Consider the following 27,208-nt stretch of genomic DNA (forward strand, 5'->3'; position numbering starts at 1 on the left):
ATGACCCTGAAATCAAGAGGTGCTCACTCCACCAGCTGAGCCAGGCAGGTGCTCCTTCAGATTTTTAGAGGGCTAGATTATTCAGCAACTTTGTTAATATTTAGGATTCAGTAAAACTCAATTTGGGTTTGGTCTCATACTCATATTTGTAATTTTTGATGTTGCATCACTTTCAGGGTTAATGTGATATGTGTGGTTCATGAGCACTCAAAAATCCACACACATTATAAATTATGACAGAATTTCAAGCATGAAAGGTATTTCTATTAATAAAGATAAGGATTTTGCCTTCAGTAAATAAAGTATGACATGGGCTTATCTCCCCCCAGAATCTGTTCAGAAATTTCAGAATTTGAACACTGTTCATTCTCTCTTTTGCTTCACATTCCTTTTGGGAAAATTCTTTGAACTATAATCTAAAGAAAGTGAGAAGTGAGGTAGTTGTCTCTTAAGACTGGTGATATTTTCTTACCATTTAATTGATTTTCAAAAATCTTAATTGGAAATAAGAATAACTGCTCTCTCCTAGTCAAAATATCTCTTGCCACCTGCTGGTTGTGTGTCATTGAGCAAGGTAGCTGGCTGAGCCTTAATTTTGTGATCTGTAAAATGGGAAAAATGTCTTCCCTGATAGGGTATTTCAAGGGATAAAATGAAATAACGTATGTATAGCACTTAGCATAGCATGTGGTCAAATCAAAATCTCATTTGTCATTATTGATGAAACTCTCCTGATTTTCCAGATGACACCGTGTTCTTCCTTTACTGTGTAGAGCACACTAGCAGATGCCCATGGTGTGCTGAATGCTCTTGGCTAGAAGATATTCAAGAAGCTGTGGTCAAGGACCATAGCCCCTTTCCCCAAGTGATTTGGAAACACATCTAAATTTAAGAAGCACTATGATAAGGACACCTGCTCAACAAATGTTTGCTCCCAAATCCTGTGATACCAGTTTTTCTTGCTTTTGTAGTTACATAATTTAATCAAGCATCACATAAAGCTACATAAGCATATGAAAAGAGAGTGCTTTAAGAAAACTAAGTTAAGTGCTTGGGAACCACAATAATGATGAATGAATCATAAAAAATACTGTTGATATAAGTAGGGGTGAGACAACTCTGAAGATTGAAAAATGGTACAAAAAAAATCAGAGCTTTGAGTTTTTCTCTTGCATGTTTTAGCTTCTAACTTCACTTTAAAGAAATGGAGTAATTTAGTCACTTAATCATTGGGACCACTCTGAGAGGAGTGTGTGCTCAGCTCAAAAGGTAAGAGGGATCTGGAATTAACAGCTGGCAGCTGCCAACTAACCACACATCTGGGCAACCAGTCCTTTCCTAAACGAAGAATCGGACAACACTCGGCAATGTCTGCCACAAGTCCAATCTGTTTCTGTTTTTGCTTTTAAATTTGTAAACTGATGGACACATGCGTGGCATAAATAATAAGACTGTGAGACCAATATCTTATATACTTTGTTGGGCAAAGACTCCCACAAATGTGCAGACTCTGAACAGCCTGAGTCCAAAAATAATTATGCATTTTAATGATGGTATTTGAAGCTTGACAGTCATGCTCTCTGCATGCCAGTCACTATAAATATAGTCATCAACAGCCATCCCCAGAGCTACGAATTAAATCTTAACTGATTTTCAAATTATTGTGAATTTACCAATCAAAATTTTTCACACAAAGGGGCTCACTCGGGATGCATGAGACATATCTAAACCACCAAGGAAGTATCTGAACCGAGTCAACAATTTGTCTTCCAGTATCTCTACTAAGTTTGAAGACTAGGAATAGCCAGTGGAGAAGGATGTTATGTGATGCAAACGACAGATCTGATAAAGGGTTAGTATGCAAAATCTATAAAGAACTTATCAAACTTAACATCCAAAAATCAAATAATCCAATTAAGAAATGGGCAGAAGATATGAATAGACAGTTTCCCAAAGAAGGCATCCAGATGGCTAACAGATGCATGTAAAGATGCTTAACAATACTCATCGTCAGGGAAATACAAAACAAAACCCCAACGAGATACCAACTCACACCTGTCAGAATGGCTAAAATTAGCGACACAAGAAACAACAGGTGTTGAGAAGGATGCAGAGAAAAGGGAACCCTCTTGTACTGTGGGTGGGAATGCAAACTGGTACAGCTGTTCTGGAAAACAGATTGAAGTTTCCTCATTTTAAAAATAGAACTACTCTATGATCCAGCAATTGCACTATTGGGTATTTACCCAAAGAATACAAAAATATAGATTTGAAAGGGTACATGCACCCCAATGTTTATAGCAGCCTTATCAACAATAGCCAAACTATGGAGATATCCCAAATGTCCATCAACTGATGAATGGGTAAAGAAGATTTTATATATATATATATATATATATATATATATATAAACACACACACACAAAATGGAATATTACTTAGCCATCAGAAAGAATGAAATCTTGCCATTTGCAACAATGTGGATGGAGCTAGCAAAATATGATATACAAGTACTATGATCACACTCATATGTGGAATTTAAGAAAGAAAACAGATGAACACATGGGAAGGGGGAAAAGAAAAAAAGGAGAGAGAAATAAGCCATAAGTGACTCTTGATAGAGGGTTGATGGAGGGAAGTCAGTGGGGATGGGCTAGTTGGGTGATAGGATTATGGCACTTTTTGGGATGAGCACTGGGTGGTGTATGTAAGTAATGAGCCACTGAATTCTACTCCTGAAACCAATATTGCTCTGTATGTTAACTAACTAGAATTTAAATTAAAAAAACAAAAACAAACAAGAAAAGAAGGATATTATGTGAAACATCTATCAAATCTCAAGCTTTCTCACATGAAGGCAAGCTGATGTGGTAAAAATAGTGAATAGTGACGCGAAGTGAGAAGACCTGTGTTTGAGAATGGCCTCTATTATTTAGTTCCTCACTTAGTGTCATTAGGAAAATGATTAGTTTTTACAAATTGGCTTTGCACAGGAAAAACCACCACCAAATCAGTCTGGCTAGAGATTCCAGCGGCCTGTCAAACCTTTTTTGTTGATGTGTCTTTTCTGGATTTGTGTGTATAAATTCTCAATTACAGGGATTTCCAACCGCCCCACCCTCCTACCCCCCCCCCCCGCCCCGTCCCGAGTTTGTGATCTCTTCCTCCCTCTGGTGTCTGTCTGAAGTACTGCAGGTGCTCTGGAGCTGCTGTAAACCTCCCAGCTTTCTATTGTTTTCAGCAGCCCCCCCCAGGCTCCCGGAGTATTCTGGTCCCATCAGTGTCCCTAGCGTGTGAGACAGAGACAAATCTCTTGGGTATTCCCTGGCCCCAAAAGCTGGAACATTAGAGGTATGCTCCAACTTTTTCCTTTCCCAGGGAGAAGCCTCTAGCTAAGTTGTTTAATGACCTTCCCAGAATAATTCTGTCTTTGGTTAATTTTCAGAGTTCTGAAAATATTGATTTTGACAGCTTTTGCCAGTGTTCTCATTGCTTTGATGGAGGAGCAGATTTCTGGAAGTCCTTATTCTGCCATTTGGGATGTGCCTCTTGTCTCTTTTGCCTTGATTCTTAAAAGATCTTTGAATTCAAGCATAGTCTAGATAGATATTAATTTTATTTTATCTTACTGATTCTTTCAGTCTACTATCTTCCACTATTAATGTTGAGAACTAACTCTAGTGTGCTCATAGGAAGTTAGTCTGTTTATTGTCATTGGTTGCTTTTTAAGAGTTCTTATTTTTGGATTTTTGTGACTTTAGTCTATGACTGAATTTCTTTTCTTTACTCTTCTTGGCTTTGTTGCACTCCTTATGTCTGTGGGTTGATGTGTCTCAAGTTTATGGAAAATTCTAAGCCATTATCTCTTCAAATATTACTTGGAATTCATTCTTTTTCTTCATCATATTTGGAGCTCTGATTAAACAGATGTTAGACCTTCTCACATTTATTAGCTTCTCTTCTGTCTGTTTCTTCTCTCAATCTGTGTGAACTCCAGATATTTTCATCTCACTCTTCTGTTAGTCCGTGAATACTCTGTATCTTTGCCTTATCATCCACTAAACTCATCTACTGTCTCTCAAATATTATTATATTTTCATTATGCAAATTATTTTGATTCTTTTATATACTATTTATATTTTTTATAATTTTTTTTTATTCTCTGTAGCTATTTCCATTCTTTTTCACATGTTTAACATAGTCAGCAAAATTATTTCATAGTCTGTACAAGGCAATTTCAATATCTGGTGCCTGCAAGTCTATTTTTTTTTTCCTGTTCTCACAAAACCTACTTCCTATGTGCCTAGTCATTTTTGACTGTGTATTGCACAGTATTTTTGATTTTTTTTTTTTTTTTACTTTTGGCAAAACTTACATTAAAAAAATAGAATATTGAGTTCACCAGAACATTTGAGTTTGCTTTTGCTAAAGCAAAGGTGGGGAGCACAAGTGTTTCTGAAGAACTTAAACTAAATTCAAGAGTTGAAATTCCTTAGTTTATCCTGAAGAGTAAGATGGGATGTAATTCCATAAATTATTTCACTTTACTTCACCCTCACCCTGAATCCTGACAGTATGGCCTCTTAGGGATGATAGCTTATTATGGTTAGTTGTCTTGCTTCCTTGTCTGTCAAAATCAAGGTTCACATCAGCAAATGCCCTCAGTGTGTGAGTGGCTTCTGAGAGCACTTATCTTTCTGGCTTATTATTTCCCATTCATTTTTGATTTTGTGCCTTGGCTCTTTTCTTGTTTTCATTTCTATGTTTTTAACAAGGTGATTTTAATATTTTATCAGAGTTTTAAATTATTTTCTGGAAGAATTAATCTGAACTACCTAACAAACCACTAATAGAAATAAGAATTCCAGGGGCACCTGGGTGGCTCAGTTCATTAAGCATCTGCCTTTGGCTCAGGTCATGATCTCAAAGTCTAGGGATTGAGCCCCATATCAGGCTCCTTACTCAGTGGAGAGTCTGCTTCTCCCTCTGCCCTCCTCCCCCCACTCATGCTCTCTATTTCTCTCTCAAATAAATAGAATTTTAAAAAAAGAAACAGGTATTCCAGTTGAATATATTTCTTCATAATGTGCTGTATCTCAGAGAGCTTTATGGATACCATGTTGATTTCTTTAGATGCTCTTTCCTTCCTCACTAGGTCCATTATTGGTTTTATAGGCATATCAATTATTTTTCCATATATTCTTGATATACTGTTCTGGTCTTTCATTTCTTTGATAGTTGAGTTGAAAATATATGTATATAATAAATATATATGTTTGGCATCATTTTGCACACACACACAAAATCACGTTTCTATTGTCGACTCTCCATCTTTCTGTAACATCCATGTGACAGTACTTCTCTATTTGTATTAACATTTCTGATTTACTTTGTTACTGCCATACCTCACATTGTCATATAGTTTTTGTAGGATATAAGAATTATTTCTGACTTTCCTCCTAGATACTTTTTTATAAAACATATCCTATTCTTCTTCAGTTTACTTTATTTGGCATGCTGGGGTCTTCCAGAGAAGGTTGTGGAGCTATATCTGGGGATTATTACTCCTTTTGTTTTCATTTTTCAGTTCAAATTTTTTTTTTTATTTTACCAGTAGGTTTTTTGCCCAGTAGAATCCCCTCAGCCTTTAGGTAGAGCAGGCAGGTCCTTAGCAGAGACTCAATGTGCTGTTGTAATAAGATTCAGAAAACCAAATTCATTTTTCACTCATATCCTCTCATTTTATCTTCTTTCCCTGACAAAGCTACTACCATCATTTGGAAGAAGAAATGAAAACCATCTGTGCTTCCATGACCCTCAGCTTCTTACCTAAACCCTCTGACAGGGATCATTTTTTATGACATTACTATTCATTCCTATAGGAGTAAGAAGAGTATGTCTGGTGCATTTAATGAGCCTTGGCAAGCTTTTGTTCAGGGCTTAGACATATGTTCTAAGAAGCCAATTATCTTAGGGCACATTGTGATATTTGGACAGGAATCCAGTGAAACTATTTCAAGGAAAAGAGCAATTAATTGTAAGAATACATGGCAATATTATAGAATCCAATTGTTGGAAATTCAGCCAGGTCTCTTGAGAGATAGAAAGCAATCAGGCAGCTATTTTTTCCATTTCTTTCTTCCTCTCTCTCTCCCTTTTCCCCTCCCAGCCTCCTTCTCTCTCATCATGGTTCCTTGTCTCTATTCTCTCAATGTGTCTGTTTTGTTCTCCTGTTTCTCTTTTTTATTTATCAGTGTATATCTGGCTAAAAATGTCTGCCAACTCAGAATCTTTGTGGGCTTTTATCTCCAAGGACTTACTTCCTTACTTGTAATTTATCTCCAAAGTCCATCCCCATATAATTAATAATGTTCATGTCTCTTAGGATTCTTGAGACAGAGAGAATTTGGTTAGTTCAGATCAGGCTAGGTATCTACTTATGGTCCAATGTGCTCTGGCAAAGACAGTGAGATCATGTGGTCTAAATATAGCTGCCAAAACATAGGTGGGAGATAGACTCTTTTACATGGTGATGTGAGTGGAAAGGTGATGATTGGCTAATTAGTTCATTAACATACTCACTGTTCTAGAATGGAGAATTATCCACTTTTTAAATGCATGAAGTATCTTCTATGATTCAGTTATTTCAACATATTTCAAGTACAGGGGTAGACAGGCTGTTTCTTGTTATTGAGTTTTATATTGGTAGGGTTTTTGGTTGTCATTGCTGATTGCAATGCATTGTTTTAATTTCACCCTCGTTGACCACACAGTTGTCTTTTTTTTTTTTTTTTTTTGTCTTTTGGTTTATGCCGTTTAAGAAACCTTTCCCCTGCCCTCAAGCTATTTGTTTACATATTCTTTTCATACATGCATATACTTTCTTTTATAATTAGATATTTAATATCCCCCAACTCTGCTTCTTTATGTAGGATTAATAAGAGATTCAGCTTCTTTTTTCCATGTTGTGAGCCAGTTTTTCCAACACCCTCTATTAAACAAATTATTGTTTTTCCATGATTTGTAGTACTATCTTTGTTATATATTCTGGAAAATCTTGTATTTTTGGAAAATATTTTATGGTAGAAATTAACAATTCCTCAACAAATTTGATATAACTTATCTATAAAACCATCTAAGACTGTGGTTTTTGACTAGTTTATTCAAGTATTGTATTTTTGGTCCATTTATATGTATTTTTCTGGAAATGTAGTTGTTTCATATAAGTTTTTCAAATTTATAAGTGTATGGTTGTATGTTGAACATACATATATAGACATTATAATGGTCTTATTGTTTTTATAATCTCTGTGGCTTCCTAATTATTCATCATTTTATTATGTTTTTTAAACTAAGCATTGTCTCTCTTTTTTCCTTGATCAGTCTCATTAGAAGCCTTTTTAAATAATTTTTTTCAAAGAACCAAATATTTGGTTTTGTTGTTCTTCTCTTTTTTTGTTTTTTATTTTATTGATGTCTACTCTGCTTCTGCAATACATGTTTGATGAGTTAGTTAGAATATTCAATTCTTCCATAGAGGACAAAGAAAGTAAATGATAGGTATGAATAATGAGTAGATTAGTAACCTGTGAGATATACTATATACTATATACAGAGAGTAATACTGTGAGATATTTGATGTAGAATAATTTGAATAGAGCATATATGTGTTTAACATAGACTATAAGATATGGAGGAACCACAAGATACCAAAGATTTATGACATACTGAAGATACCAAGGCATGTAAACCCCAGTATTAATGATACACTATATATGCATGGGGCTTCTAAGACATTCAGTAGTCATGAGATTAAATATACCACCCATGGTGACATCTCTTCTAGTTCCTGTGTCCTCTGCCCAAGAAATGCAAATAAAACCCATAGCTGTTAATTATGGTAATTGGCAAGCTACAGTTATAGCCATGAGTATTTAGTCCTGCATCTCCCTGGTAGAGCAAATACAATATGTTGGCTCTAGGCATCTTCCATCTTTTGTGCCCCTTTGCTCAAATCTCAACTCTGGTCCTCATATCTATCCCTTCAGCAGAAAATATATTGGCCTAGAGAATAAATGTGAACACTGTCTAAGGATTCAGGTAGTATGGTTAGTCTATCCTGTTGTAATATATCCCGAGATTATCTTCTTCAAGCTTCCCACTGAGTGTTTTCAGTTGGTTAAATAAACCGCATGATTTGAGCATCTTAATTTGGTCTATAAGCCTTTGCAGGCCCAAGACTTCTGAGATAGCTTGCCCAAGTGTATACTTGGAGAATACCATCACCTCTGGGGAATTTCTCACATAACATTTTCTTTCTTATGTTTTTCTGCTTTCATTCTGTTACTCACTTTCTTATTTCTTCTTGGATAAACATATCTAAAGTTTAAGTGTCCTCCCACTACCCAGTGGGGACCACAGCACTGATTTGGATTATGGCTGCACATAGGCCAGAAAAGTACATGGGACCTTAAACTCACCGTCCTTACTTGTATCAAATGATGACCAGCATACTGATCTTCCATCTCTTTGCTTATGGCAGGAGATGGCTTAAATAAATTACTTAGATTAGAAAAAAAAAATAAAGCTTAAGTGTCCTTCAAGAAACTGCTTTAGTATGTCCTGTAAATTTAGAAATGTAGTGCTAAATTAATAGTTAATAACTAATATGCCATAATATAAGACAGTTTCCATTCTATACTTTTTAAAATATTCTTTTAAAAGTAAGGGTTATATTAAAATATTTATTATTTCCAACATCAGACTGCTGAACCAACAAAAGTTTTTTAAAGATTTTATTTATTTATTTGGCAGAGAGAGCACAAGCAGGAGGAGTGGAGGCAGAGGGAGAAGGAGAAGTAGGCTCTCCACTGAGCAGGGAGCCTGATGTGGGGGATGCTTTCCTAGGACTCTGGGATGATGACCTGAGCCAAAGGCAGACACTACTAACTGAGTCACCCAGTCACCCCATGAGCCAACAATTTTGTTAATAATTTCTAATGTTACTGCTTTATTAATACCATTCAGAAGGTCAGAGATCTTTTGAATGGTATTAATCATTTGGAATTAATAGAGATTTTCTTTATGATCATAGAGATGGCTGTTTTTATAAACATTCTGTGTATACTCGAAAAGAATGCATATTTCCTTTTTGTTGAGCATAGCTAATATATTTTTAGTAGCTTGAGTTTGGTAATTATATTTTCCAGATATTTTTATAACACTTCTAACATTTTATTTGCTTCATCTATCAGATTCAGAGGCAAGTATGTTAAAATCATCAACTACAATTGGGGCACCTGGATGGCTCAGTCAGTTAAGCATTGGACTCTTGATTTCAGTTTGGGTAATGATCTCAGGATCACGATCTCAGGGTCATGAGATTGAGCCCCGTGGCAAGCCCCATGCTCAGTGAGGAGTCTACTTGAGATTCTTTCTCTCTCTCTCCCTGTGTCCTGCCCCCTGCCCTCTAAAATAAATAAATAAATCTTTTTAGAAAATCATCAACTACAATTGATAAGTTACATATTTCTTCCTGAAGTTCTTTCAGTATTGATGTGTTTTGAGGCTGTATTTTAGGGTGCATATGAGTTTATGATACTTATAATCTTCTGGTTCAATTATTTCTTTTACTAATACGTAATTTCCTTTCTGTTCTTTATGGCTTTTCTGGTTTTTTTTTTTTTGTCTTAAATTCTATTTAGTCAGAAATTAAAGACAACCCCACCTTTCTTTGGGTTCATATTTCCCTAGCAAACTCTTCCCATCCATTTTCAACCTTTAGTTTTCTTTTTGTCTTATGTGTATTTCTTGTTGCTTGTACACTGTGGGGCTTTATTTTTTTTTAATCTGAGATTCTTTGTTTTAATTGGTGACCACAACCACTGTATTATAGTTAATATTATATTAAGACTATTTCACACATGTTAAGACCCATATTCATGTTTATCCATATTGCTTTCTTAATTATCCCAATCTCTATCCCTCCTTTATCCCCCAACCAAAACAACCAAAAAAAAAAAAAAAAAAAAACCAAAAAAAAACAAAACAAAAACAAAAACCAAAAACCAAAAAACAAACAGAAAAGCTTTAGCCTGCTTGCTTGTCCTGTTGATCTTGTCCCCAATCTTGTCAATCTTAACAAGAATTTTAGTTTGGGGCATTTATTTGTTAACACAAATTTTATTCAAGGTCTCTTTCCTTAATTAATTAAAAAATATATATTTCTTCAAACATTTCCCCTTCCCGGGGATCCCTGGGTGGTTCAGCGGTTTGGTGCCTGCCTTTGGGCCAGGGCGCGATCCTGGAGTCCCAGGATCGAGTCCCACGTCGGGCTCCCGGCATGGAGCCTGCTTCTCCCTCCTCCTGTGTCTCTGCCTCTCTCTCAATCTCTGTGTCTATCATGAATAAATAAATAAATAAATCTTAAAAAAAACAACAACATTTTCCCCTTCCCCATTTATATGTTTTTGGTATCCTTCCGGGACCCCTGTTGTCTACACATTGGCACTTCCACCTCTCTTTTCTGTTTTCTGTGTTTTATCTTTTCTGTTTTCTATCTCTTCATTCTTTCTTGCTTCCTCTGGGGGAGGGAGAGTCCTAATCAGATCTTCTTACTTACTAATTCCTTTAAAAGCTGCATCCATCTTACTAATTAACTGTTATTCATTGCAATTATTTCATGTAGAGTTATTTTTTTCAGCTATCATATTTTTTCATAAGCAGTATTCCCCCGGATTCTTTTGTATTGTTTCTTGTTCCTTTCTGTATTGCTAATAATCTTTATGTATGCCCTTCAATATATGTTTTCTAATTCATTTGGAATTTTTCATCAGCATTTCCTAATCACTCTGGCTTATTATATACTTTGTTTAATTTGTTGGCTCTTCTTTGGAATGGTGTATTTCTGAGATGTCTAGTTGTCTTGATCTATGAGCTCCTGTCTTTGGAGTAATTGGTCTCTAATTACTTGGGGAGTGGCCAAAGCCATGGCTTTGTGGATGCTGGTGGATTTAAGGACAATGGAGGGAGTGAGTCCCAGGGTAAAGACCAAGTTACCCTGCTGTATCCTGAATGCTTTCCTGTGCTGCTACTCCAGCAGGAGAACTTATACCTGGCCACTGGTATGTAGCATGGGGACAAGACACTCCCCACTCCACCCCACCCCACCCCAGTTATAAGACCCTAGTCTTGTGGTGTTGGAGAAGAAACGAGGGGCAAGAATAACTGCCCAGGGTGGCTGCTTAGTGTTTTTATGAATTCCTTACTCCTTTAGGGCTTTTGTGCCTCCCTGAGAATATTCTGTGGACACTGGGACCAGCAGTGAGGCCTGTTGCTGCAGGTAAGTTCCCAGAGCCCTGAGAAGGTAAAGAGCAGAACACAATGAAGCTCTTTTCTCTGTTCCACTCTTTATTGCCATGGCCTCCAGCTGTTCTCTAGACCCCCTCCTCCCTCCTCAAAATATGCACTCATTCGAGAAACCTAGAGTTTCTCATTTTTGTTTATTAATTTTTTTTCCTTTTTCCCCCCTCCTCATTAAATACTAATTCCTGAAATGCATATGTGCCCTGTTTCTGTAGTTTCTCCAATGTTGATATCTGGAGTTGGGGCCAGCAGCCCTAACTACTTTGCCCTCATGGTTGGCCTTACAGTTCCTTGAGTCTCTTCCTTCTCCACTCTCTGCCTCTCTTCATCACCTGATGCCTATTTCCATGGATGAATTCATGTTCATGGTCTTTATTGTCCTATCTGTGCAGGCCTCCATTCTTGATCAGTGAGTGGAAGTCTTACTACAAAGAGTGCTAAAATCAGCCCTACTGCTTCCCCTTCAGCTCTTCAGCAGGCCTCAAGTTAGGCCTGGGACATCCATTGAGAGTCTCCCAAAGCATGTTTTGTCTCCCAAAGGTCTGTACAAAGACCACATCTGAAATGGAAAAGGTGCAACCAGCACTGTAAAAAAAAAAAAAAAAAAAAAAAAAAAAAAAAAAAATCTCTGGGTAGAAAAAGAAGTCATCACTGTAGAAAGAAACTCTTTAAACTATAGAATGCTGAATTTCATCTAAAGACCCCTCATTTTTGAAGGAATCTATGGACCATGAATTAGGTTAATTTTGGACCAAAAAAGATACATATTGCAAACAGTTTCTATCTTCCCAGTCAACAGGAGACAACCATCTGGTATCCCTTACAATTAAGAGGGCAGAGGTCTTACTTTGAGATACAGGACGGTGCAGTAGGTCTAACCAAGCTGGCAATTTAGAGAGCAAAGGCACCAGGTACTCTGGATTCAAATTCTAGCCCTGCCACTTACTACCAATTGTGTGACCATGGTGGATGCATTATTTAACTTCTCTTCCACTTAGTTTTCTTATCACTAAAATGGGGATAAAAACAGGTTTCGTTGTTACAGAGTAAGTAAACTAGTGTCTGTAAGTCTATTCATATTGACTCTGGTGTTTCAATGATTGGTGTTCCTTTCTTTCTTTCTTTTTTTTTTCATAAATCATCTTTGTTTAAGGAATGCTCTCCATAACATTAGGTCCCCATGACAATACCCCTCTTGTGATGACAGCACACAGAAGCTCTAATGCATGGGCACAGAAGGGAAATGCTTGCAGCCCTGAGAGTAACAACCCACCAGGCTGTCACACATTTCGAGAGTTTGCAGCTGGGTGTATGTTCTGGTGCAGAGGCTCTGCGTAGGACTGGTGCACCAGCCTTGACTAGCCAGTCATGTCAAGGGTAGGTGGGGAGTGATGGAGACAGCTTTCCTGAACTATTCTGAATGTATTTTTCCCCTCTCTTCATTGAGGACATCTCAATTGGTTTTACTGAATTTCTGTTCACCATTTTGCTTGTTGTACTCTGAGATTTTGTTTGGAAGCAGTTTCTCAAATTAAAATAAGAAGTCTCTTAAGTAGAGGAGATGGCAGTGACAAGCAGCAGCACTGCTGGTCAGTCAGCTAAGAGCTAGGGCACACTTAGAGTCTCAGGGGAGGAAGGGTTTCTGGAAAGTAAGAGAGAAAGAAGGCATTGAATTTCCGTAAGTGGAAAATGGACACTGATCAGTGAACTGAGAGCCTGGCTGGTCAATGCTTAAGATAATGGAAAATCTCTGAAATCTTTCAAAGATGCTCACTGATCCAAATGGAGGAAGATATGCTATTAGAAAATCTTCCTGACCTGAGTCAGACTGTATTTTAGCTCTTTCAATGCTTCATAGTATTCACAGATAGTAAACAGATGTTAATCCTATGTCCAGAAGAACAAAAATAATCCTAACAATAGTTTTTACTTTTCAAATGTATTTTTTCCACTTTGCTTGACTCTCACAAGCACTTATAATTCTTTCTTTTATGTTTCTAGTTATGTACCCCCCCAACTACCCTCTGCACACATGTAAATTATCTATGGATTAGTTCAGAAAAATCAATTTTATGTAAGCTTAAGCTAGGAGTGAGGCATCTTGACTCCCCTCTCAAAATAATAAATGGACTTTCCTTCTGAATTTACCTGATTGCTTTTCTAAAAATGGCTTCTGATCTCCCCTTTTCATCTATAACCTTATTTTAAACTCTATAGTGTTAACTTCCCCAATAATCAGTTGCGGGTAACCTAGCCCATGAATTCTAAAACAGAATCACTGTTTTAGACCTTGTTCTTATGAAAATGAGTCCTTGCTAAGTGCTTATGCAGAGATCTTGTTCTGAGAATGTTTCTTATAACTTGAGCTTTCCTACCCAGCACTAATGAGAAGGAAGGTTCACATTCAGCTACCAGTTCCAACCACATGGGTGGGTCCTTTGTTTTCCCACTCCAAAGATATCATGGTTATGGTTTTAGGGTAATGATTCACTTCGTAGGTTTTGATTTGTGCCATTGACACAGGAAAGAAGCAGCAATCACTGCCAAGAAACTTTGCCATGATAACTCATAAATATTTGTCGTGGAGCTAAATAAGGTGTATGAAATGTCTGTTGAATCAATGATAATGAATGAAGGAATGAATGACCAGGTTGGAGCTCCACAACGATAGTGTTTCTGTCATTTCTTTTTCAACACCTTTCCTTCTTTAAGAACCATGATATCTATGCATACTCAAAGGTCTATTTTGGATCATTTTGTAGTAGGGATCAAAGCAAGCGGGTAACTGACCATCTGAGTTCAAGTTGCCCTCTGGAAGAATCAGGTTTATGGTATGATGGAAAATAACTTTTGTTTTTCAAGATCACAAGGGTAATAATATCTATCTGTATTGCCTCCTGGGACATAAAGGGAAAGATGTAGCCCTTATGTGTCTTTTCTGAAAAAGTTCTCCAGCTCTCACGAGGACAATAGTTGAATAGTGTGCAGAAACTACAAATTGTTCCTGTTCCCCTTTATTAGCCTATCACAGTTCTCATTTAATCCTCATTTCTTCCATTTCATGCTTTCCAGATCTGAAAATCTTTCCAATAGTGGCCTTTATGCATTCTAATGACATTTAATTAGTCGCCTTTTATCCTGCCTTAGTCTCTCTCCCAAACTATATTAAAAATCAATGATTGTAACAATTCTAATGATCTGATGTGATGTTGGACAGTTCAAGTCTTGTCCAAGAATAATGAAAGAAAAAAAAAGTTAAGAACAATAAAAGGATGTGATACTCCTTGCCCTAGATTTCTTTGCTGTGCTTCCCAAACTTCCACCATAGAGATCAACAGTTGTGTGTGGTTTTTGCATTATGAAGGGCATGAGAACTGTGCTTTGGAGTTTATAGTCTAGTTGAAGATGAAAGATGATCACACTGACAAAGACAATATTCTTGATGTTTTTGCACATGGTTTTCTAACCTATACTTTTGGATTATCTTTCCCCTTCCTGCTACCCAAACCAAATGGGATGTTAGCTGCCCATGGCTGAAGTGAAAAGATGAACATGGAATGAGCAGGAGACGAGATGAATGAATGAAAGATGAGAATATATTTCATTAGAAAAATATGCACATATACATCTTTTTGCTTTTAACATACTCTGTATTAATTTATACATATACATAGCGTAAGCAGTTCACATCATTTTGGCACTATGTATAATTCTACGGTAAGCTGTGTTGTTTCGTCAGCCCCTACTAAAATAGCACAATAATGTCTAGAATATTTAGCAATATATTATCACATTTGTACTAGAGCTGCCTCAAATACTCTGTTTTCCATGTTTGTAAACGAAAATAGGAACACCACTACATAAACACTGTGATTGGAAAAATACCTTCTTTTCAATTCCTCCCTTACATTCAGTAAAGGAGATGTAAACCACTTTAGTATCCAAAATACATTTTCACTGAAGGAATATAATTTTCTTTGGGTGCACGAAATATGTAACCAGAACAAATCAACTTTTTGTTTTTCCACAACTACATCACCTCTGAAAGGCAGTGGCATCGACATAGATGAGACTTGAGATTTGGAGGGTTTCAATGGATCTCCTCATTTAGCACAGAATCAAATGATGGTAACTCTGATGACTCTTGCAAATTCACAAATGAACTTCAGGTGCCAGTAATGAGAACTGGTTTATTCGGGGATGTTTGAAGATTTTATACTGAGGATGTAAAGAGAGACGTGGTGATATAGTATTGGGTTTTAATAAGAACCTCTACTTTTATTTGAAATGAACTGGTAGATGGTTCAACTTGTAGCAGTTACTTTTCCTCCTCCTGTTTTGCTAATAGCAGCAAACAAGAGGTCAACTACAAACTGATTTCTCATTAGCCCTACTGAATCTTCCTGGAAAAGACGGAGATCTTGTTAAGCTTTGAAGCTGGGTAGAAGGCAGTTAATGGATTTATATGGAGTCTTTTAATTACCAGTCTTAAGCAAATTTATCTTTTACTGCTAGATAGCACCCAAGGGCAAGAGGTAATCTGCTTTATAAACCTTAGAGTGATTTGCTTTATAAATCCTGGAGCTTAAGAAAGTGGAAAACTCTCTTTAAAGAGAATATTCTCTTCCACTAGAAATTATATTTTTGGCAGTTTTGTGAAAAATTTAGTGATGGATTCTTTGTGACCTCCCCTTGTATAAATGTCCGTGACTAGAGCACATTCAGCATGCAGGCCAGTTCTTCACAGCTGATGGGGCCTTTTCAGTTGACAGGACTATCCAAAGCCACACTGAGCACATGATACTAACAAACCAATTAACAAATTGGCCCATCTAATGTTTTGAGCAAATTGACTCTAAATTTCTTTTTTCATTCAAAGACAAAATTTCATTCCTGTCAAAGCCACTTGGTCTTGCAGAGGTCATATAATTTGTGTGGTTTACATTGTGTGGATGGTAAAACATCTGAGTAATATCGGAATTGATTGAAATAAAAAAATTAAAAATCAGATCCATAGCCAAATACAGAAATATTCTAATTCAAAGTCTAGAGTTAAAAAGAAAGATAGTGACCGTGATTTTAATTTTTCAAAGTTATAAATGGCTCAAGATTAACAAGGAGCACCCTGTTTCTGAACTAGGTCAATTTAATTGTGTTTTTCTTGGATACTTTGCTTGCATTACTATGACATCTGCATCTCAGTCCCAGATGAAAGATGGAGTTCACAAGGGATGCAGTGGGAGACCCCATTCCTAGACTGTCTCCCACAGCAATAGTACCAAGGATAACTTTCTCCAGGTTTACTATGGACAAATTCACTTAATAATTCTTCACAAATGATATGCTCAGCTCCTGGGAGGATGGGGATCACTTTAAACGCATGGTCGGTCTGTCTCCCAGGAAATGAAGGCTCAGTGATCACGATGCTGCATTAGCTTCACATTCAAGCGGATGACTCTTGCTCGATGATTTCCAGAGCGATGACCTCGGCACCCTCCTCGCCCAGGTTGTTGGCGGCTTCGTTCCTCGGCTCCTGATGGCAGATGTAAACCGGGATGTCCCCGGCTTCGGCGGCGGCGGCGGCGGCACTGGCCGCGGAGCGCCGGGGGTTCGGTCGCCCCCAGCGCTGGTCCCACTGGGTTTTAAACTGGGCCCACTGACGCTTCACAGTGGTTTGCACCTGGAAGACAAAAGGGAACCTTGTTCTGTCATCAGTGTCAGAAACGACCCAAGCCAAGCTTATGGACGCAGCGCTTGGGGCTTATCCGAGGTTGAAAGAGGTCGAGTCGCAATTCTGAGCCAAAGGACCTCGCAGTACATCCGCTCCGGGGAAGGAACGTACCATTTTGGGAGAATTGGCAAATCGGAGAAACGAGATTCTTGCCTCAGCCACCACTGGCAAGGGCATTTCCTCCTTTGAGTAAAAGTCTCTTCTTTACCTCTTTATGTCCAATTAATGAAATGTGACTTGGTTTTAGACCCACATATGGTCTACATGTCATATCAGAGGAAAAGATTTTGAAAAAAGTTTTTGATCGGCTACCATCTCCAACAAGGCAGAAGCTTTCATCTAAACCTACACATTACTGGTCATGAAGAAAAATAAAAAAAAAGTAACCCAAAGCACAGCCCTGAGTCTTGAGATCAGGGCATCGTACTGCTGATTTTCCTTTCTTCAACTAGGCTTGAGGTAGGGGTGTGCCAGATAGAACTCTGGTTAAAGGAGTGCCATGCTTTTAGGAATAAAATTTCCATCCTTTCTTATGGAAAAACTTCTAATATGTAAACAAACTTACCAGAACTGCTTTCTAAATATGATGAACTCTCTACTGAACACAGGAGAAGGAGAAGATGCTAACGCTGGGAAGCTCTAAATATGGAAACGGCGATGACCACAGTGGAGGAGAACCTGTACAGACAGTAATGCTGCTTGTCTAGCTTTGCTTTCTTCAGAACTGAATTCAATTTAGTTGTTAAGTTCATTTTCCCTGCCGTCTCCTAACTTCTTGCTTTTCTCTATAGCTGAACAAGACTAAAATCTTGTATTTTAAAATAAAATAAAATTGTATTGCTACAATATCTGCTCTACGTGTCTGAGTTTCTGTTGCTCAGTGCATGAGACAAGCTGTTATGTAAAATCTTTGCATCAGTTTATTAATACATCTTCAGTTATTTTGCTACCAAACTTGAATATAAGATCCAACCTTTAAGGGGGGCATAGGAGGGGGAATTGGGAAACAGTAGGACATGAGATAAAGCATGTAACACGTTGGCTGTGAAGAGCCATGTTTGCATGAATGGAAAAGAAGGTATAAATGATAGCACAGCCTATTAATGTTATAAAGCAATATGCATGATAGAAGACTGAATAATTTCTCTGGCAAATACATTTTCTGTGTATCATAGCAGAACAATTTTTTCCAAATGACTATTAGTATTTGTCATATCATTTTAAATATTTTACTCAGAAAAAGGCAAAAGAGTCAAATGATTCACTGAAGACAAGAGGGTATGAAACTTGTAACTGGAGAGGTTCCTCTTCATACAGCAGAGGAGCTGTCAAGTTCAAGATGGCAAGTGGCAATCAGAGGAATTTGGGAATCTGATAATTTGGAATACTGGTAAGCTGACCATTTGGAATTACTGAGGCAACAGACTCTTGTTTTGTGTTTTTGGTTTTTTTGGAGGTGATGAGTGCATGAGTGCAGAGCAGTATCCATCTGATTTTATTTCAGAAAGACAAAGACCAATATTTTAAGTGCCATGGTCAAGCTATGTGCCATGCAGCTGAACCTTGCATTGATAAAAGATGTACAGAGGACCACAGATGGGATGAAAAGCTGTAGCTGTAGCTGTAGCTGGTATTTTATTGAGGGCTTACCATGTGCCATTTTCCAAGCTCTTGATTAGTATGAACTTATATAATCCTTACAACAGCCCTCTGAGAAGGCACTACTACTGTTTCCTTCACTTTACAAAGAGGGGCAAAGGTTATGCAATGTGTCCAGGGTCTGACAATTGGAAATGTGGTGGGACCACAAGGCTAGGTGAAGCCCATGACTCCTGACCATGCCGCTTGGCCACAGCATACACTGTAGAGAGCTCATCATTAAGTTTAGAACTAAATTGAGAAATGATTTGTTTCTTGTGGTCATTGCATAGGCATTAAGTGTTTACACATATGCTCCAAAGACTGTGCTGTTTGCGGTTGAGTCCCAGTTTGTTTGCTACGTGGTTTTTTCCCTCCTTTTTCTTTCTTAGACTTTTCTCCTTTGTAAAAAGGAGATGATGACACTAATTCAGAGTTATGAGTAAGATTTACTGAGGTTATTTAAATCACCTAGTATGCTATGCTGGTGCATCCCTACTTTTTCTGTGATTCTCTCCCCATGCTGACTCCCCTCCAAGGATCTTCCAGTCAAGGTGGCTGGATTTGAGAGAGTCAAGTATCTCCCTTATGATAACCCAGCACCTGCAGGCTATCTGGTCTAGTTCTTATTAGGGCTATTTACTGGTTGGAAATTGATTCATGGAAGTGTTTCCCTCCTATGGTTTTCTAAGCACATTAGTAGAAGAGGTACAAATAGAAGCTGTAATACAGCTAGAGAGGACAGGATGGATTGGAGGAATGGAAGAGGCAGAAATGAGGAAGAATGAAACAGTAAAAAAGAAAAGCAATTAGGACAGTTTATCTACATTAGGTGCTGAATAACTGAGCATTGACTAATTTGTTAACCCTCTGAGACATTTCTGTCTAGAGATCAAGACACAAAGAGAAGACAAAGTCTGAAAGATTAGGCCCATTTATTCTCTCGACTTGAAACACTGTGCTCCTTTACACACATTGGCTTCCTGGACTCAGCTATTGCCATTCAAAACAGTAGTCGGGTGACATACTCCAAATGGGCTGAACTTGATCTGGGTTATTCTCTTCAGAAGGGGTTCAGTCCACACCCAAAAGTGACCTGAAATCTTGGTCTGATGGTTTTGTCCTTGAGCTACTTACCAAAAATGCCTCCATTTCAGCCACTAGGCCAGGCACACATAGAAGGGATTTGGGTCCTGTAAGAGCACTTAGACACTAGGCACAGAGCTGCTGTCAGTGGCGGGGGTGGAAGATTCCCATAATCCTACTGCTTTTGCCTGAGTTGGCCAATCCTCTGCCAAAGTGGTTTTAAGCCACTTATTGCCTTGACCTGAATTCTCCAAAATTAACAAGCTGCTGGTCTCTCTCCACCAGCTATATTGTTTCTTTCCATCAGGCTCCTCTGCTCACACTGCTCCCCCTGACCGAAATGTCCCTCTCTCACCCTTCACTGTGGCCAAAACTTGTTTTTCAGGACTCAACTCTGTTTCCCCAGGAATCTTTTCTTGAACCCCTGATCCAGAGTCAGGAGTCTCTTTACTGTGCACTTGTTGCAGTTATGTATGTTCATTATTCCTCTTATTACATTGAAATCCTTAAAAGCAGGAACCATGTCTTGTTCTTTTTATATTCCCAGAACATGTCATGCTGTTTGGCATATAGCAGTTAGTTATTCAACAAATACTTGTTGACTGATTGTCAACATCCATTCTAGAATGAATTCATAGCTCTTTCAGCCAAGAAAGTGATCACTAATGACCAAAATTAGTGCATTGGTATCCAGTGGTCCTAGGGTGGGGAACTGAAAGCATCTAGAACAAACCTAATGGAGAAATTGAAATTTTCTTTCATGCAAACAGGAAACACTGGGTTTTGACATGAGACCTAGAATCACTGTTTTTTGAGAACCTGAATTCCTTCCTGAGGTGAAGTGTAAGCCATTGGATGTTAGATCATCTACAACTGTTACTAGGTCTTCTCTCATGCCATGGTAAGTGTTTTGGGGAACTGCTCTTGAACTCCAATGAACTCCTACTTTTGGAAAGGATCAGAAGCAGGCACTTGTTACATTGTACAGGCAACCAGCTGATAGGAAAGGAAGACTGTCAGTGGGTAACATCATACCACCTTTCTGTTAATTTTCCACCAATAGGATCATTTCACCAGGTCTCATTCGATGCCAGGAAAGAAAGGACTGAACTTTGGGTCAAGGAACTCACTCTGCCCACATTAGCCTTGTAATCTTGGGTAGGACTGTTAACCTCTCTGAGATTCCTTTCTTTAATACAACTCTTCTACCTCACTTTCTGTTTGAAGGATTAAATTGTGACAATACATATCAAAGTGGCATCTAAGTTTTAAAGTACCATACAGGGAGACTACTGTTATTATTGCTATTATTGTACTGTTATTATGGCAGGATGTTGACCTCAAGTCTTCAGACTAAAATGAAACTCTTCTGTCATATTCTTTTTTGGGGGGTGGTGGTGCTAAGAAAATAAAAAGACCTCTCAATGACACACATAGTTTCTGATCTCATACATTCCAAACTAGGTCTCCAAAGAGTGCTCTATTGCCCAAGCTTGCTACTTCCTGGATTTCCTTTGGATTTCTGTACAAGATATTTTTCTGTCGGGACTACCCAAGAGATGGCATGGTTTTATTTGGGTTGTATTGTCTATTAAATATAGGTCTTTAAATGCTTTAAATACCAGGTTTATAATCTAGGAACCATAAAATGCCCAGTTGAGGAATTAGGAAATATACTGCTTCAGCATATTTTTGGAAAAGCGATATCTCCACACAAAGGGAATTGATAGTTTCCGTGGATTCAGCATCTCTCAAATACCAACACTGTCTTTATAGATAAAATTTACACAGATATTTAGAGGTATCCAAAGTACACAGTATAAGTTTAGAGTGACTTTGTAAAAGTGCCCAGCAGACCAAAGAAAACCAAAAAACCAAAAAAACAAAAAAACAAAAAACAAAACAAAGCAGTCTTTGTTTCTCTTCACCTGTTCTTTCAAAATAATCCCCATTGGAGTATCTATGCATATTAATGAAGTACCCTGCCTAGCAGGAGGCCAAAGGATTTGAGGCCTATTTTATGTTTTTAATATTATTATTACAGAAATGTTCATAGTTCTATAATTGCATTCCTGAATTATAATCTATTCTTTTGTGTGGAGATGGCAATCTGCTTCAATTTGTAAACCACACATATAAGAATAGGCCCTTAGCAGGATGTAAAAGACACTTGAATAATTATAGTTTAATAGGGCAATTATCTCCTACAATACCACAGGTTGAGCTTGATGCTGCTTTGATCACAAGAATAAGGGCAATGAATCTGTTTGAAAACAAACAAACAAACAAACAAACCAGGAAGACTTTTCATTGCTCTTGAAAAGCATCAGAAATGTTAGGAGTTTCCAATGTGATAAATATAACATACAAAGTTTTTGAATTATATAGATTCATCACTCATTATAAAAGCAATTAACACAGATCACTTTACATTTTCCCTAATTATATCAATTTATTTATTGCCAACTTTAAAAATAGAGCCCTGGTCTGATGGTTTGAAGACATAATTTACACCTGGCTGTATTATTAACCATCTATATAAGGTTGATATATTTGGGCCTCAGTTTCTACATTTGTGTAAAAGAAAATCAGACCGGAATATCCATGGTTAGACTTGAATGCTTTTATCTTTGGCCTTTGTTTTCCTGAAGTTCAGTACAAGCACCAGCAGTACAGCTGAATGGAAGGTGGGATTTATCTCCAGGAGTTTTGATTGAACACATACCAAGATTTTTAGATCTGCTCCCTCATACCTTCACTTGCTGATGTCATAACTCAACAGACCTGCTGCAATCTAAATGTAAGATGAAAAATTATGAGTTTTAAAAACACTAGGAAGTATGCTTTAAATGCTTTTATATGACTTTTTGAAACTGGATCCCTATTAGATACTGAACGGGATACTTCTGAATATTATTTATAAAGTTACTGATATGTTTTTCACCCTTTTGGAGCATTGTCTTTACTGGTCTTTATCTTACAAGAGTTTACATGCTCTACAGTTGGAGGTAATTGGGTACTTCATGATTGTAAGATCAAGACTTTCTAATTCCCTTTTACTATCCACTCTCCTGTGTTTGTAGAAGCTTTCCTGTTTTAGAAGACAACAATTGATAAATACCATCTACAATAAGGTTAATATTTTTGAAAATATTTATTGTATTTCCTAAATAAAATTCCCCTGCAACTCCCTCATTCATTAAGCCAAGGTCATTCATTGCTTGAAGAACAAATTAGATTTTGTCTAGAGTAGGTTCTCAAAGTGTGTTCTCTGATCAGCAGCAGCATCATCAGCTGGAAACCTCTTAGAAATCCAAATTTTCAGGCCCCATCCCTGTCCTACTGAATAGGAAACTCTTCTGGTAGGGGCCAAGCACTCTTGTTTTAACAAACTTTCCAGGTGATCCTGAGAAGCACCTAAGTTTGAGAATATAGGTGTAGAACAAATTATTGCTTAGCTTTAAGTCTCAAAGCTGACATTCTTGACCCTCTAGAAAAACAACAGCTGCAAAAACCAGGTTTTATTGAATAAGAGAAAGAATTTCTTAATAGAAAAGCTTATCTTTGCATATGAAGTGAAAACCATACTACTCTGAAAATAGGATTTTACTAAAACTAAAAACTATAGTATAGTATAGTATAGTATAGAGAACATGCAGGATATGGCATAAGGAGAGTCCCCCTGCAAAGAGGAAGGAGAAGTGGTGACTACAAAATCCTTCCAATCCTAAGAGGAAGAGAAGAGAGAGATACAGAGACCAATGACCTTGCATCTCCCCTTCATGGTGGAAATACCTGGGGAAGTGGAGAGAAGAAAGAAGGCAGTAGTAATAGAAACACCTCAGTATAGCAAGTCTTTTTTGATTCAGAGAGTACAGGTCTAGAAATTGATAAGCCATACAAAGAAGTCACACATTTGGCTTGGAATCATAACCAACTTGGTGCCTGAGTGGTGGAGTGGGAATGACTATGACATGGGTTAAAGAGAGATTCACAGTGTGAAGAAAGGAGGGTGACTCCCAGGCTCCTTGGGTGGCTTGGAAGAGAGAACTGGTGCATAGCATTAGCTATCTGGACATAGGGTGGGATGCCTGGGTAGCTCAGCAGTTAAAACATCTGCCTTCAGCCCAGGGCATGATCCTGGAGTCCTGGAATCGAGTCCTGGGATCGGGCTCCCTGCAGGGAGCCTGCTTCTCCCTCTGCCTCTGTCTCTGTCTCTCTCTCTCTGTTTTTCACGGATAAATAAATAAAATCTTAAAAAAAAAAAAAGGATAGGGCGTGGGGTTGGGATCTCTGGGTGGCTCAGTGGTTTAGTGCCTGCCTTTGGCCTGGGGTATGATCCTGGAGTCCCAGGATCGAGTCCCACGTCGGGCTCCCTGCATGGAGCCTGCTTATCCCTCTGCCTGTGTCTCTGCCTCTCTCTCTCTCTGTTTCTCTCATGAATGAATAAATAAAATCTTTTTTTTTTTTTTAAAGGATAGGGCAGGGGCCTGGTCAAGGAGGCTACACAGTAAAAGGATCTCTGGGGTCCTCAGAAGAGAGGGGAGCCACCTTCGGTTCCCAAAGGGGCTACCAGCCGCACATCTGGACAAAGGCTTTGGAACTAAATATTTTCTAGAAAGAGACTGCTGTCTCTTAGAATCTGGTGGGATGGGCTCTTTAAAGCAAGATAAGTTACAATGAAGAAAAATAGTTGTAGTTTCCATGCACTCCAATCTGTTACTGTTAACTTGAGATCCTTCTGGTCATGCTCCTTTGGTCTACAAATGATTTTATCTTATCCACAATGCATGGACAATAGCAGGAAACATGAAATAGGGAGAACATGCATGGTGTTGTGGTGCTCGCTCAAGTTTTAAGCTGTGGCTTGGAAACACTCGGCATCTTTCTAGCTGTCACCATCTTTTTGAAGTCCTTTAGATACTTAATAATTTACTGAAAGGCTTCCAGTGTTCACACTCTTGGAAGATTTGTAGGAACTATGTGATCCCTAAACATCCTCTCATTGTGGCTTCCTGGTTCCTTCTGCTGTAATTCTCCAAATTTCTTCCCTGCTTCTAGTCTATCTGTCCACTATGTGACCCATTTCCACAATAAGAATCACTGAAAACAAACAGATAAAAAATAAAAATGAAAACTTCATCTTCACTGTCTAACTGACATCACGGCCTCCTAGATCTCTGCTAAAACTCAGTGTGCTGCTGGGCACAGCCCAGTCACAGCTCTGCCGCAGCTGCAGCTGCAGGAACCTCCTGCAGGTGCGAGTGCCCTGCTGGCTTACGGGGTAAGCCAGGGACTCACAGGAGGCCCAGCAGAGAGCCACATGCCTCAAATGCATGGGGCTGTGATGTGACATTTGGCACAGTATGCAATTTCTAGTTTATTAGAAATGTCACACTTGTAGCTTCCCCCCGTAACAGAATCTTAATTAAAATGGAGATGGTTTCTTTACTTCGAAAAGCAGAGATAACATACTCAAATGAACGCGAAACATTCAATTGTTAAGAGTACTTCCTGGCTTGCTTTCTGTGCCTGACACTTCGAAGACAGCCTCATGGTTAAAACACAGTAAGTGCTGAGGTATTTTTGCAAATGCATGCGGTCCTCCCATGTTTTCAAGGTATGCCCCTCCTGAAACTGATTTTTATATTAGCCCTATATAGATATTGCTTTAGGTGGAAACATCTATTTGTGTGGCACCTGAAACAACCCAAAAGAGAGAGATACATGTTCACGGAAATGGATATGCAGACAGGATGCCCTAAGCCCTATATTTATTGGTGTTTGCTGATCTTAAAACAAACAAACAAAAAAACCCCAAAGAGACACTAACAGCTGACAGCAGAAGGATGTCTTTTCATTTCTGTCCCAGGCCTTCAGTCTATGCCCTAGTGCTAGTGAATGCACAATATATTTCTGCTGAATGAAGGAATGAGTTTATGGATGAGTTTATGGATGAATGGATGAAGGGAGGGATAAAATTATAAAGGAGAAGGAGAATGACAGAAATCTTGCAATGCAATGTCAAGGTGGGAGATAAGTAACAGGTTATAGAACAAAATATTATAGGTGCTCACTGTTTAACTGAAGAAATAAAGAACAGAGAATCAATTGAATATCAATTAATTCTGGTTAGAAAACCTTTTTAATTATAACAGGAAAATAAAATGTTTGTTGATGTCTTAACCAAATGTTATTTTCCTTGTTATAGAATTATTCTTAAGGGGCACCTGGGTGGCTCAATTGGTTAAGTGTCTGCCTTCAGCTCAGATTATGACCCTGGGACTGAGCCCTGAGTCAGGTTCCCTGTTCAGTTCCCCCTGCCCCCACCCCGAATCCTTTTCTCTCAAATAAATAAAAAGAATTATTCTTAAGAGGAATCAATGTAAAATTATAAAAAGTAATTGTACATTACAATTTATATGGCATATAACTAGAGTATGTATACTTACAAAGCTCCAGGAAGGAATCATAGATATATTATGGTGCAGTGGAAGATTTAGTTCATTTAATTAAGAATCAGGAAATTTGGATTCTAGTCCTGGTTATATAACTATGATTGTGACATTGTGCAAGTCATATGTTCTTCTGGAGTATAGATTTCTCACCTGAAAAATGAGGGATTTTCAACCATGTTTCTTGAAGCCCTGGATATTCTTTGGTACAAATTTAAACAGCCCCACTTGTTTTTTTAATTCAAGTATAATTAACATGTATGTTACAAATGGTAAAATTTCATTTTTTATGGCTGAATAATATTCCATTGTATGAATATACCAGATCTTCTTTATCCATCCATCCATTAGTGGACACACTTTGGTTGCTTCCACATCTTAGCTAGTTGCTATACACATAGGAGTGCATATATCTCTTTGAATTAGTATTTTCATTTTCTTTCGGTTAATTTCTAGTAGTAGAATTACTAGATCATATGATATTTCTATTTTTAATTTTCCAAGGAGCCTCCATACTGTTTTCCATAGGGGCTGTACCAGTTTGCATTCCCAGCAACAGTAAGCAGCTCCATTTTTATGCTTTACAGTTGGGGTCTTAGGCAAGAAGTTTCCATAAGAAGAAATGGAACTCTGGCTAAAACACCCTGACAATACTGGCCGTATGGATCCCTAGATTTTACTGATCTAAATATTCAGATAATACATTAATTATTTGAGAATCCTTTTTGGTTCTTAACTTCAGGGGGATTTTCAAAATGTTGAATAAGTGGTATGACACCAGGGAAAGAAAGCAGTGAACCAGTTCATACTGGCTGGATATTGGCTCTGCCCTGGTGAGGAGTGGGTCTTCCAAAGAGATGACAGCATGACTTCCAGAACAGCTTTCACTGTTGCTGCTCAAGGAACTGACCAGCTTAACATGCCATCCAAGGAA

General features: G+C 38.0%; 1 protein-coding gene across 1 annotated transcript in view; it reads right to left on the reverse strand.

Moving 5' to 3' along the window:
* Window positions 1-15,000: 15,000 nt before the first annotated feature.
* Window positions 15,001-27,208, reverse strand: part of CALCR (calcitonin receptor) — a 158,043-nt gene continuing 145,835 nt past the window's right edge. The window contains exon 14 of the mRNA NM_001197142.1: window positions 15,001-17,044. Coding sequence (NP_001184071.1) covers window positions 16,808-17,044 — 237 coding nt within the window. The 3' untranslated portion in view covers window positions 15,001-16,807. The remainder of the gene's footprint in view (window positions 17,045-27,208) is intronic.

Source organism: Canis lupus, chromosome 14, assembly GCF_011100685.1.
Source record: "Canis lupus familiaris isolate Mischka breed German Shepherd chromosome 14, alternate assembly UU_Cfam_GSD_1.0, whole genome shotgun sequence".
Classification (NCBI taxonomy): domain Eukaryota; kingdom Metazoa; phylum Chordata; class Mammalia; order Carnivora; family Canidae; genus Canis; species Canis lupus.